Source organism: Oculina patagonica, chromosome 2 (genome assembly GCF_052425735.1).
Source record: "Oculina patagonica isolate OP01 chromosome 2, crgOcupat, whole genome shotgun sequence".
NCBI lineage: Eukaryota > Metazoa > Cnidaria > Anthozoa > Scleractinia > Oculinidae > Oculina > Oculina patagonica.
The window spans coordinates 31,405,384-31,418,714 of NC_135759.1; the positions used below are offsets into that span (position 1 = coordinate 31,405,384).

General features: G+C 35.6%; 3 protein-coding genes across 4 annotated transcripts; 1 reads left to right on the plus strand and 2 right to left on the minus strand.

The window, feature by feature from the left end:
* Positions 1–922: 922 nt before the first annotated feature.
* On the minus strand, positions 923–3,739 carry LOC144641981 (phospholipase A2 A2-actitoxin-Cgg2a-like). The gene is made up of 5 exons (XM_078500988.1): positions 3,677–3,739; positions 3,305–3,527; positions 2,260–2,407; positions 1,944–2,056; positions 923–1,288 (listed from the first exon to the last, which is right to left on the minus strand). Exons 2-5 carry the CDS (start codon positions 3,402–3,404, stop codon positions 1,143–1,145), a joined length of 507 nt encoding a protein of 168 aa, XP_078357114.1. The 5' UTR covers positions 3,405–3,527; positions 3,677–3,739; the 3' UTR covers positions 923–1,142.
* A 3,353-nt stretch (positions 3,740–7,092) lies between these two features.
* Positions 7,093–8,924, plus strand: LOC144642305 (phospholipase A2-like). The gene is made up of 4 exons (XM_078501272.1): positions 7,093–7,132; positions 7,697–7,844; positions 8,239–8,354; positions 8,794–8,924. The coding sequence occupies exons 1-4, from the start codon at positions 7,108–7,110 to the stop codon at positions 8,922–8,924; spliced, it is 420 nt and encodes a 139-aa protein (XP_078357398.1). The 5' UTR covers positions 7,093–7,107.
* A 542-nt stretch (positions 8,925–9,466) lies between these two features.
* On the minus strand, positions 9,467–12,520 carry LOC144644125 (basic phospholipase A2 nigroxin A-like). Of its 2 annotated transcripts, XM_078503548.1 has the most exons (5): positions 12,127–12,520; positions 11,952–11,979; positions 11,249–11,375; positions 10,549–10,658; positions 9,467–10,072 (listed from the first exon to the last, which is right to left on the minus strand). In XM_078503548.1, exons 1-5 carry the CDS (start codon positions 12,214–12,216, stop codon positions 9,924–9,926), a joined length of 504 nt encoding a protein of 167 aa, XP_078359674.1. In that variant the 5' UTR covers positions 12,217–12,520; the 3' UTR covers positions 9,467–9,923. The 2 variants fall into 2 exon arrangements, with proteins under 2 accessions (XP_078359674.1, XP_078359673.1); XM_078503547.1 differs by having other exon boundaries at positions 11,249–12,520.
* Between the last annotated feature and the right edge of the window lie 811 nt (positions 12,521–13,331).

Below are 13,331 nucleotides of genomic sequence, written 5' to 3' on the forward strand. Positions count from 1 at the left end.
AAGTTGGCATATAGAAAAACGTGAGCTAAACTTACATAACACTATGGTCAAGTTCATTAGCCCTGTTTTGTCTAATGTGCTTTTGATTCTATATTCGTTTTTTTTCCTCCGTGCCTCCGTGCACGACCAAGCTTGTTTTGATTTATTTCAAAATGACAGATCACATGGATCGCTCAAGCTATAACTGCTTATTATTTGTTCCCTACCAGCACTCGTATTGTCGACTGTATTTTTTTCGGTACCATTTGACGAAGACGTAGAACTTCAATTTTTCCACAAAATTTGCACAGATGATTCTATGAAATTCAAACGCTTTAGAATTAACGTTGTCATAGTCACTGCCTAGGTCAAAATGATAAAATTTTGTTTTGTCTCTCCCCAATGACATTAAGGCGCCCTATAAGTTTCAAGACTCGTTTACCCGTTTGTACCTAAGTAAACTGCAGGTGCCAAAAACAATTAACTGTTTCAAAAGCTTTGCAATGACTTGCAGCAGTTTTTTTTTGGAAATAAGTAGAGCCAATTAAACTTACTGTAACAGTGCCAACATTGTGTAGTCTAGTCATTAGATGTATAAAAATATAAGAGTATTTCTTTTTAGCTGAATTTTTAAATATGGTAAGGTATCAACTTATTACTCTCAGCCATCTGGAAAAAACAAAACAAAACAGAAGTAGAGTGTACTCGTCAGCTGAAACAAAAATTAGTAGCGTCACCAATTGTACCAAACCACACTCTACCAGACCCCTCCTATTTCGGATATGTACATATGAACTGAAAGAATATTTATAGCAGAAAAACGCAAAAAAAAAGTTATTAGTGAATATGTTTTGTGTTTTAATCTTTTTTTATAGTAGTTCAAATCTTCCGCTCTAAAAATAGGTTAAACTTAAAGACAGAAAATGAAACCAATGGCTTTCAGAATATCTACTTTTATTTACGTCAACGTTTTGACAAATTTTCTGAAAACTACTTAATACCCCTTTGTGAAACGTCATCGCTTCTGCATGCATTGCGTGAATTTTAAAATGATAGTGTGTAATCCTTATTACAGTGGTGTGGTGACATAAAGACTTCTTCTTGTGCTTGTATCTATTACTATCACTGCATGTCTTTGTCCATGATATTTGAGACGCCTCAATCTAGCAATTTGATTGAGCGTGGTTTTTGTATCGATTTCGGAATTTAGAGTCGTAGTTTTTGAAGCATCGTGCCGCCGCACCATCGCATTCACACAGTTCCTTCTGACAACGAGAGTTCCCCAAGAACCACCATGACGATCTGCGCACTGAGGGAGGGAAACAGCAACAATAAGTTTAGCGGGCTTTCCTCCGACACTTAGTACGGAAAGATAAAAGAAATCACATTATATGGTAAATTTTCTTTACAGCGGAATATAGAAATCAATAGTTCAAGCAACTACGTAGATAAATGAATAAATAGGATAATAAATAAATAAATAAACAGACAAACAAATAAATAAACATTTTATTTATTAAAAAACCGTACAAGCGTGCATACATGAATAGCCACAAACACGCACAGAACTATATATCCATCAGACAGACAGACAGACAGACAGACAGACAGAACGCAGACCATCACCCAATCACCCACCCAACCACCCATCCATCCATCCATCCATCCATCCATCCATCCATCCATCCATCCATCCATCCATCCATCCATCCATCCATCCATCTATTTCTTTCATCCTGATCCATCCATCCAACCAACCCACCAACCATTAAACCAGCCCACCGACCAGTCAACCAACCAACCAATCAACCAGGGAAATAGACATCAGCCGATAGAAAGCAGTGATCAACAAACAGATCAACTAATTGAAAAAATGTGGGCTTAACTTTTCATAAGTGTATCGTTCGCCTTTCTTCAATCACTTTTCAAAGCCATAAAAAATTATCCTCCTCTATATGACTTACCACAACCCGTGCAACCCTTTCTTAAGTAGGTAGTTGTGTACACCGCTTCTCTGAAGGGGCAAATCTTTTTCTTTATTATGTTATTATAACAAAGGTCGTGGACATAACAACATCTAGGAGGAAACAGAAAAACTTTAATGTTATCTCAGAGAAGATAACAAAATACTTAACTCTCAGCTATTCAAATTTTCAAACTAAAGGATGTGCTTTAGTATCATTTTTACCGAAAAGCGGAGGGTACGCAATCTTTAAACAGCAATTTAAAATACATCATCAGGTTTTATATATAGATGTTAACATGACTTGCTATAGTTACCGATCAATCTCGTCCACAGGGTTTCCTTTTCCTCCTAATCCACACCAGCAGCCATAGCCATTGTAGTCAATTGGATTTCTTTTAACTTTACACCAGATCATGGCACCAAACTGGGCTGGATTTCTTTTTGTTAACGTTTTGAACGTACCTGCGTCATATGGTAAAAAAACATTCATGTAACCAAATGATTATTACTATTTTAGCTAAATTTGTCGCAAGTCTAGACAAGTGGTTCTGCTTAAATTAATTTCCCCGATAGGGCCGGGGTAATTGGTAAAATGGGCCGAGAATTTACCTCATAATATAAACTATTTCGAAGCTTGTACTGAGTAACGCTTCGGGGGAAAAGACTTTTTGGTCCTGGAAGATCGTGTTTATCTAAATATTATATGGAGTGTAAAGAACATGGATCAACAAACGGAGTGCAAATTCTGCAGAAAATGCCAGGGAGCCAGAATGTAGAAGATAGAAACTTTGAGAAGCTTTTTTTTTTATTAAGAGTTGGATTTTAACTTTTACATAAAAATAATGAATTGCTGTTTCGCTGACGTCGTACACAACAGGAGCCATTTGTTGTAAAGTAAACATCATTCTTGGAATGCATTAAGGTTACTCAGTTAAATCCTTGGCGACGTCGTTTGCTAGGTGTTTGACTTCCAAACTTTACGTGCTAAAATTTAGGATATTTCATGTTTAATGTTCCTATTCGTTATATTAACCCGGTTCACTGGTTATAACCTCATGCTTGGAAACAAGTGAAGATAGCCAAGGCCGTAACCAGACTTTTGGCAAAGACGAGGCGAAATGGGTGATCGCTCATAGCGCGAGCCGTAGATTTTGAAATCTAGATGCAAAAACGCTATTTGCAGCGTTTTTACAAGGTTTTTCTTCTGAAAAGTCAATCTTGTTCAACTGTGAATTATTTTCCCAACTAAACGTTTTATTTTTTAATTTTTTTTGTGTAAATCTAGACGAGGCAAGTGTCTCGTCCTGCCTCTTGCTAGTTACGGCCCTGAAGATAGCTGCAAGGGGCAGCTTCATTTACCTTCATTGGTCGCGTCTGAAGAACCATCTGTAAACGACATGGCTGCCGCACTCGGGGCAACAAGTGCAAGGCAAGAGAGAAGCAAGAAAACGCTCTTCATAGCTAATGACAACCTGCCCTTAAATCCACCGTCTAACACTGCTGTATTCTCGTGAATTATTTCGTAGCTATTTTCGTCATTCAGTTAAAGCGGAAAAAATATTTTCTTTTGTTCGACTTTTTCCTGTTTCAATAAAATTAAAAATACAACAATTATGACGACAGAGCCGTTTGCATGATATTGTCTAATTTCATTAAACTGAGATGTTTCTAGAATAGAAGAGCCGTTTGTTTATGATCGCGTTTAGTTAGTCAGCGTTAAAAAATACTTACTACTGCTTCAGTTCTCCAAATAACTGCGATGACCTTCCACTGATATATAAAATTCGCCTGTACACTGACTGACGTAAATAATTAAAAAGCTTGTTTATATAAATAACACTATCTAAAATGCAAAAGACCGAGCCTTCATTTTTATTTAACTAACAACGTTTCAAAAACAGAATACTAATGCTAGTGTCTCGTAAATATCTTGTTCGCTTTATAAGCATATTTTTTTCGTGATCAGCCAGACTTTCTCCCATGCAGTAAAAAAATTAATTAAAAGTCTTGGACCATGTGCTTCCAGTTAACGTCTCTTCCTTTTATTTAACGTAATTTTTTTAAAACATAATAAAACATTAATGACGTTCAACAAGCAGTATCACAGTTTTGCATTCAAGTAAAAGGCTTTCACCTGACCGTTATCAGGAAATGAACCATTAACATTGATCTCGTCCATGGGAAAAGACCTTCTGCAAATAATTAAAAAATACGTATCAAAATAAATCTTAGAAATTTATTGAAATCAACAGGTATTTGCATTAGTTTCTTAACGACAAAATTCCCGAATCTGATTGGTTCTTATATCACGCCTTGTTTGAAAACAGATTAGATTTTCTAGCGGTGTACTTTAGCGTCAGATTAATTACTGTTATTGGAAAAGCGAACTTATATGGATATTGTGGAGCTGAGAGAGAAGCACCGCCTTTGTAAGAACCAAAAAATAGTAAAAATAGTTATTTTCTCTTAAATATAGTATCTGTAAGACTACACAGTGATGGAAAACGCGTTTTTTAGTAATTATGAGGTTATCATATCCCTAATCACTCTAGAAATTTCGATTAGGTTTTGTTTAACACCTTCTGCCAATTATAAAATTACTTGTCCAATTATTGAGTACATAACTACTTTCAGTTTTATTGCCATCACTAATATGGACAACCATCTATTGTTACAGCTGCTTAAACCAAAGGCAAGCTAAGAAATAAATATAGAGTAAAACATTAAGTAGTTCCATCATCTTTACGCCACATCAACATTTCATGGTTGCATCACATTCTTATTTCATCCATGAAAATGCAAAGGGGACTGATAATTTTCGCTGTTCTAGCACTTATTGAAGGTGGAAGGACTTTCCTTCAGTGCAAAAGTCAGAGTAATTACTGTAATTGAAAAAGCGAAATTAAATGGATATTACGGAGCAGAGAGATAAGCACCGTCTTTGTAAGAACCAAAAAACCGTAAAAACAGTAATTTTCTCTAAGACGACAGTATCTGTAAGACTACACAATGATGGAATTCTCGATGTCTTAATTCTGAGATAATCACGCCAGAAATTTTAGGGTGCGTTTCTTTGGGAAAATCCAAAATTGGATCATTGATCTCAGATCACACGGATACTTTGCTCTCAAAGAAACGAAGAATCCGAAAACGGATTTTTTGCCATGACAACCCCGTAAACACATTTCGCACAGAACATAAAATATCAGCACAAATTTATTTTTCGTCGAATGTATCCTAGCTAAAATAATTTAAGCATACAAAATCTTTACAAAAACCACACGTCGAAGTAGATCTCTTTAGCGTTAAGCACAATGTGGCGAGAGAAAGCATCTGAGAGCGAAAATGATTGCGAAATGATCAGTGCAAATTTCACTAGTGACAATTTCAAAAGGATACAACTTCCGTAGGCACACAGTGGCTGTTCTAGAAAATCTGTATCCCGTTTAAAATGATACTACATACCTATCTGAAGCTACCGTTTCCTTTTATCGTGAAATATTTTTAAATTTTGATCGAAATAACCGCCTAAAACTTTCTGTATGGCAGTGTTTACAAAGAGCGAACCTGTATTTTCACAGCAAAGACCGCTGGGCCAAGGTACTTTTTTCGAATCCTTTCCCAAAGAAACGCACGGATCATGAATCCTAAAAATCCGGATTCAGATATGATCTGATGTATCCACTCGAAGTGTGGATTCTTCAGATCATTGATCCAAGATTAATCCATTTTCGGATATAGGTAAAGAAACGCAAAATCCGTTTTTGGATCAAGAATCCGGATTTGGATTTTTCCCAAAGAAACGCACCCTTAATTAGGTTTTGTTTAACACATTCTGCCAATTATAAAATTACTTGTCCAATTATTGAGTAAATTACTACTCTCAGTTTTATTGCCATTTCTAATATGAACAACCATTTATTGTTACAGCTGCTTAAACCAAAGGAGAATTAGGAAATAAAAATAAAGTAAAACATTTAGTAGTCCATTATCTTTACGCCACAACATTTTAAGGTTGCATCACATTCTTATTTCGTCCATGAAAATGCGAAGGAGATTTATAATTTTCGCTGTTCTAGCATTTATTAAAGGTGGAAGTACTTTTCCTTCAGTGCAAAAGGTAAGTGATCTTTATTTTAAAATATATATGTAAAATACCTCACCAAGTAAACTGTACGGCATTTCGGTCAGTAAAATCGGTGTGCGATGTTTGCCGACCTTTCAGTGAAGAATCCATTTCCCCGACTTGCACTTTAAAATAATAATAGTTATACAAGGTCATTTATCAACTATTTATATTTATTTGAAACAATTTTATCCTCGACACAACCACCCTAGTGAAATGTGCTCAAGTCGGAAGACAAACACATTTATCCATTGCTTGAAATGATATCTCGATCTAATCACTGTTTTAGGAAAAGTTACGATAGCTAACAAAAATTTCCCTTTCCCCTTCAGTCGTAAAACGGTTTGCTGTACCTAAAATTATTATTTAACTTTGTTTAAACGACATGAGAAAGTCATTATTTAACGAAGACTCCACCGGCAAGCCTTTTCAATAAAGAATTAAGGTGTTACTGCTGCTATGGCAGCTGCTATGGTATGCTGTGGTACCTTTTACGGTACTTGTTATGTCAAGCAAATGACCACAACTTCAAACATTCGGCCAGTAAATGGGCAGTTGTTTGATACTGGCACTCTTATAGCGCCAAGTAATAAAGGTCGTATCGACCAACGAACGTATAAATGCTGGAAAGTGGAAAGTGTTGCCAGCCACCTAAAAAACACATGTTTTCGACAACCAAAAGAGGGTGTATTGTAGTATATTACTTCCTTGGTATCAACGTAGCCCCTTTAATTTTGATTTTTATTTTATACCTTAAATTGGAGATTTGTTTGTACGTTTCTCGTTTTCGTTTGTTTGTTTGTTTGTTTGTTTTTTCTTTTTGCGGAAAGAAATTAAAGGCTAATGCTCTGCGGCAATTTTGTTTCCTTTGATTAAGCCAACCTATGTGCTATTTCAAATGTTGTGACCTTGGTTCTGGACGTTCAAAATCGTTCTTTTATTACCGAATAGAAAGTTTTGGGAGACCTAAAAATTAATCATAAATTTTTCTTTTTCTTTTAAAACACGCATGTATGAAAAGCATCCCTTGGGCGGTATGGAGACAACCGACAATGAGCAAGGTACGTTCTAGACACAACAAAAAATGTTTTTTTTTTTCCATTGCATACATACATACATACATACATACATACATACATACATACATACATACATACATACATACATACATACATACATACATACATACATACATACATACATACATACATACATACATACATACTTTATTTGATGAGTAGGTTGGGTAAAAAGGCAGCCAAAGGGCTGATGTGGACCTACTATACTAAAAATTAAGAATTACATTTATAAATTTAAAACTAGCACACTAACTAACACTAAGATAAAAAGAAGAGAAATTTACATACAACATTAAAAATATAATAGATTAAAAATTAAAAATATATAAAATCCTCCTTTTTATTAGCGACTACTGTTGCCCCCTTGTCAAATGAAAAATTGTCAATAATTTTAACATGTTTATGTAAAATTTGTTTAAAAGAATTTACATAAAACGAGGTTACATTTTATTATGCGTTTGTTCAAAAGCGCTCACTGGTCAAAGAATATAATGCAAAAAATGGATTGTAGTAATTTATGAGAACTTACTTTTTTGCATTTAACAGGGAGGTTTCTGACACGGGCAAAAAGAAATGCAGTTCAGTTTGGCCTGATGATTTGGTGTGAAACTAAAAGAAATCCGTTTGCGTATAATGGATATGGCTGCCACTGTGGAGTGGGAGGAAAAGGAGAGCCTTTGGATGAGATTGATCGGTAACTAAAGCAACTTTCAATATGTTAAATGTAAACGAGTATAAATCTCTTTCAGAATGATGAACAGCTTCAAGGGGTAAGGTGGTCATTTAGAGGGTATTGTACTCTGCTGCGTTTGAACTTTTGGGCTTAAGGACCTTTTACAAACACGGGAAAAAATCAATTTATCTTAGTGGCAGCGGGAATCAGACTTAAGTCATAGTTACAAAATCGATGCTAAGACTAGGCATGTGCAACTTCATTGCTGATAATGACTTGAAATGATGGATATATTTAAAATACTAAAATGAGATGTTCCAATCTTATTCTTTAACGAAATCAACCAAATCTGGTTGCTGTTGAAACGTTTGTTCCAAATAGAACATAACACGACCTCAATAACTTATCTCCGTAGGTGTTGTCTTATTCACGACAAGTGCTATGATGACATCATAGACAATAAAATCTGCGGCTCCTATGAAAGTGCAGTGTATCTAACCTTTTACTGGAGATACGGTTGTTCGAGTTGTGGTGAGTTCATACTACGAAATAAGAATACCGGTTAAGGAAGAAAAGTGCAGTAAATGGAAGGCGATTTTTGTTGAAAGTATTTGCCACAATGAAGAAAGGCATAACGAAAAAGGAGGCTCTTTATGTTTTTTTTAGTCTTAGGATGCGAGTTTTCAAACTAAGAGTTCAATTGGGAGGAAATCTTCGAGTTTTGCCAAACTACGCCATGATGATTGCATATACTCATAGAATGACTCTTTACAAGTTTCTTAGCAGCAGAGGCTACCATAGCAACGATTGTGGTATTTACTTTTTATCGTTATCAATCATTAGTGCCACATTACTTTAGAAGTCAATCACTTAACTCTTCCTACATAAGGGAATACTAAAGATGGCAAAAAGTTGTAAATCATTTTAATAAGAAAGTTCTAAATAGACTTGTCTTTTCCTTTCCTTTTAGCGTCAAGGCGTTTCAACACTGTTTGTCAGAAGGCTCTTTGTGAATGCGATGGTGCGGCAGCAAGATGCTTTAAACAGAATGAGTTTGCATTCCATAGTCGAAGCATAAACTACAATAAATCATTGTGCTAGAAAGTATAGAAAATCATTTCTTGGGTTCTTTTAGTTCATTAGGTTGACTTTTACTGGCCACGCTGATTTCCCTTTCGTACAAAAATTCTGATTGTCGCTAAAATGGCATCGACCATTTACGAAAGGTAAACATGCTGCGGCTTTCTTCACATGAGCATTGCTACTTTGCGACGCTGAAACAGCCTAAGCATAGCCTGGTCAGGACGAGCGGGACATAAATGCAATTGCAATGTAATTCTTATGTTGAGTGTGCAGACATGAGAACAAACAGTTTGGCTTTATGTTCTAACGCTCTTGTTTATTCTGTGAAGATTCCTAGTAGACTCCTTGAGTGTCCCTTCTTCATATGCTAGTGCTTGCACTTATGTTTATGTTGCTTTTCAAAGCAAAAATTAAGGTTGCTTTTGTACTGGTTGTGTCACTGCTATGGTAACCTGTGACGTCAAATAACATCGCAATGCGTTCTCCAATGACTTTAATACCATTGTTTTACCATACATCAATAGGGAATGGCAGCATCAATCAATCAAAGATACGTGATTTTAAGGCATAAGTGCTGAAAACTGTTGCGAGCCACTTTATAGGGGAGATGCGTTTAAATGGATTCCTTTTCTCGTGGAATTTGAAATTTTCCTGGAATGTTTGGGCTGAGGGACAAGGATACCACTGGAAATTCAACTGTGTTAAAAGGTTTATTAAAATTATATTTAATATTTTCCCGTCATGCAGTATTTAAATGACACACTGGGAGAAGTTTCGTTATGACACATCCTCGGAGACCCAGGGGCAGTTAGTGGGGCTAAACGAAGGAAAAACGGGCAGAAATCGTAGCGACGAAAGTTTTCAAGAACGGCACGAAGTGCCCGCACTTCGTGCCGTTCTTGAAAACTTAATTTCGTCGCTACGATTTCTGCCCGTTTTTCCTTCGTTTCGCCCCACTAACTGCCCCTGGGTCTCCGAGGATGGTTATGACACTAAGCGATAACATTATTGCGTTTGCTAACATTTTGATGTATCGTAGTTGTAATAAGACGAATTGTATGCTGCCTGACTGAAACATAGTGCGGCGGCGCTGTCACACTCGCACACAAGCTTTTTACATTCCACGTCAACTCTGTCATCTTTCGAGGGGTAGCTGGAGATGGGATCTGAAATTGGAATAAATAAATAAATTAATAAATTTACTAATTAATAAGCCAGAAAGAAAAGCGAGAGATAATACAAAAAAAGGGTGCGCTGCTAAGAGCGAAATTCATTAACAGTTCATGTGCCAAATTTAAATAATTAATATGCCCTTCGATAGGACGATCGCTCATTAGCAGGATTTACTAATTCCACATTCATCTCTAAAACAAAATAAAACCTCTGAATAATGATTTGTGAAAGAAACATAAAAACGAACTACCGACAAGTTGTCAAGAAACATTGATGGAAAAAAGTGTAAAAGATGCAAAAAGGCTTTCATCACTTGTACGGTTGGCAATTTGCAAGGGAGCGCGGTGGTCGACAGTGCTCAAATTTTCTCTTCATAAATAAATTAAACATAAATGATTAGGTGAAATTAGTTTGACCAAGCCACTGGCATTGCACAAAATGTGCCTATTTTTGTGTACTTAATACATACCGCACTGCCTGCATCCATGGTATTGGTAGACCACGGTATAAACATGGAACGGATAATGACACTTGGTGTACATAAGAGAGTCGTAGCATTTATCGTGAATCTGACAGCATCTAGGAAATACAAGCAACATTATCACCATCCGTCCTTTTTACGCCCATGGGACGCTTAAGGCCTCAATATAAGCAACACGCAGAAGACGACACAATCAAGTCATTTAACTTAACAATAACTTGTGTGCACGATCTAAACTTTTTAACTAGTTGATCGTAACACTTTTTTGTGAATTTGATATAAAATTATTGTTATGGCACAAATCTATTTAGTTGAAATTGACGGTTCCGAAAAAATTTCATTCAACAATTTGGTAGAGAAGGTGAGGTTAATTATAGAACATTACTAAGATAATTCTAGTTAGCTTTCTTGAACATTGAAGATGAAGAAAAGGCACAATCCGTCCTTTTTTGTTTGCACAGAAAAGGGACGGGAAGCGCAGTCCATTCAATTTTGTTAGCTTTGTTTGCTTTCTACATTGCCTCAAAAAATAACAAACACGGTTGGAGGATCTTTTTTCAGTCATTGTGTCGATAAATTAGAGTAAATTTCCATACAGGGCTCCATTTGCCAATAATGTTATTTGATCATAGATCTTATATATAAAGTTTATCATTTCATTTTATTTTCTAACTCTACATTTACATACTTGTCTAGTTCATCCACAGGGTCTCCTTTTCCGCCCATCCCACACCAGCAGCCATAGTCGCTGTAACTAAAGCGGCTTCTGTTGGTCATACAGTTCACCATGTTACCAAATTGATACAAATTACGAGCTGTCACAAAAATAAAAGAGAAACAAAAATGAACTTGTTCAATACATGCAAACTGATGTAGGAGTTCTAAATCAAACAAACTCTGAGCGAACAACTCTGAGCGATTTTGTACCCGTTTGTGCATTTGCTTGTGTAGAGAATATAACTTTCAATAACTGCCTTACGAGACACATAAATCCTGGTTATTTAAGTGTAACAACTGGTATCCACGAAAATGTTGGATACTGTATTTTCTCAATTAAATTCCGTTTATTTCAAAAATGGCCTGATGGAGCCGGCGTTTATTTGAATCCTGCAGTTTATTCAATCTCGATGTTTATAACCAAGGGGTTTCATTCATTATTTCTGACAGACAGATATGTTACCACTTGCTCAAAAGCATTATACACCTCAAATAAATGCTTAAGAGGCTTAGTTACAAGTTCACTTTGTAGACCCAGCGTTTATTCAAGGTCCTGCGTTTAATCGAGAAAATCAGTACGGAATTTAACCTTTTGTTAAGATCTATATATACATAACGTATTGTTACCTACATGGTAAAATAAGTGTAAAAAATAACTAAAATATGCACATTACCTTTTCGGATGCGTAAATCACTCAAAGCCTTAAAGGAGAAGACAAAAAAGTTAGTTTTCTTATTGAAAATATCATTAACTTGATTGAACCGACTTGAAGTTTATGGTCATGAAATTTGAAGTACCTCGCCATTGTCAAATCATTTGCATTAAATGGAAAAAAACTCTGTGCTTACCTGGTTTTGAAGTGGAATACTTAGAACAACACAAACAACAAGAGTGAGTATAACGTAAAATAACTGCTCTAAACGAATTCTGTACGACATTGTTCTCAGTGGAACTTCAGGCCGCCGACAACTCACTTAACTACAACAAGGCACAAAAGGATGAATAACGTATATAAGACAAACTCTGTTTACATTTGATATTCATGCGGTTGCCACAAAAGAGGAAATAAAAAAGAGGCGTGATTGCACCTGACTGGCAGTTTAAACTGAGGTGTTACTTTCACATTTACACTTCGTCAGATCGACGGAAAACCTACGTCAAATTCCATTTGTTTGCAACAAAATATTTATTTTTAAAACCCTTTTTTATCGATTGCACATTACCGTTAACACATCAGTCTAAATCCTTTTCTTTTGTCTCTTTGAAAGAAACAAATAATAGATTTCGAATAAAATCATTGCTAAAAAATAATGTGTAACAATCTTCCCATTTTTATATTTTTTTGGAAGCGTCACACTTTTTAAGAATGCCGGTCGCTTAGAATCCAACATTTTGTGGCAAGAGGATGGAACTTCGATTTCTTTCATACTTTTATGTTAGATAGGCTAGGGTATAACTTAAATCACTGTATAGTTCTTTCGATTGAATATCCTTTTATTTTAAAGAAAAATGCAAATAACAAAAATCCGTTAAAATCGTCATTTGAGGCGCTAAATTATTCATGACTTTTGCACGAGTTTGAGAGCCTCGCGTGCAAAAACAAATCACTCTACCGTCTTTTAAACACTCAAACCATAGTTAGCAATCTCTAAACATCTACTGAAATGATTTTGGGAAATATTACGTTGATCTTTGTAGACAAAATAATTTTATTTCGAAGGCATACAATTCACTGCCGTAAAAGTACTTGGTAAATAAAATTAATTTTCACCATGTGCGAAACCTTCAAATCGTTTAAGCTTCTGGTGGTTGAATGTTAGAAGAATGGTGTATAAATCACTGTAAAAATTTCTCCGGGCAAATGATTAAAAGCGACGTGAGATCTTTTCGAATTCGGTTAAATATGCAAATATTTGACCTTCCGCGGTCAACTTTGAAGTTACGGGTCAGAAATAATTTTTGTTCCGTGTTCCAAGTCCTAACCCATTTAAGACCAAATTAAGCATATGAAAAAAATATGTCATTTTCTAACCTTTATCTGCTGTAAAAGGTA

Bases quoted from the DNA above. Each gene is read 5' to 3' on its own strand.
- LOC144641981 (XM_078500988.1), bottom strand. From the start codon at position 3,404: ATGAAGAGCGTTTTCTTGCTTCTCTCTTGCCTTGCACTTGTTGCCCCG. The intron at 2,408-3,304 runs GTAAATGAAGCT...CATATGACGCAG, and splicing joins TTCAGACGCGACCAATGAAG to GTACGTTCAAAACGTTAACA. The intron at 2,057-2,259 runs GTAACTATAGCA...GTTTCCTCCTAG, and splicing joins CCTGTGGACGAGATTGATCG to ATGTTGTTATGTCCACGACC.
- LOC144644125 (XM_078503547.1), bottom strand. From the start codon at position 11,499: ATGCACAAACGGGTACAAAATCGCTCAGAGTTGTTCGCTCAGAGTTTG. The intron at 10,659-11,248 runs GTATGTAAATGT...TGTATTTCCTAG, and splicing joins CCTGTGGATGAACTAGACAA to ATGCTGTCAGATTCACGATA. The intron at 10,073-10,548 runs GTATGTATTAAG...TTCCAATTTCAG, and splicing joins CCATGGATGCAGGCAGTGCG to ATCCCATCTCCAGCTACCCC.
- LOC144642305 (XM_078501272.1), top strand. From the start codon at position 7,108: ATGGAGACAACCGACAATGAGCAAG. The intron at 7,845-8,238 runs GTAACTAAAGCA...TTATCTCCGTAG, and splicing joins CCTTTGGATGAGATTGATCG to GTGTTGTCTTATTCACGACA. The intron at 8,355-8,793 runs GTGAGTTCATAC...CTTTCCTTTTAG, and splicing joins ATACGGTTGTTCGAGTTGTG to CGTCAAGGCGTTTCAACACT.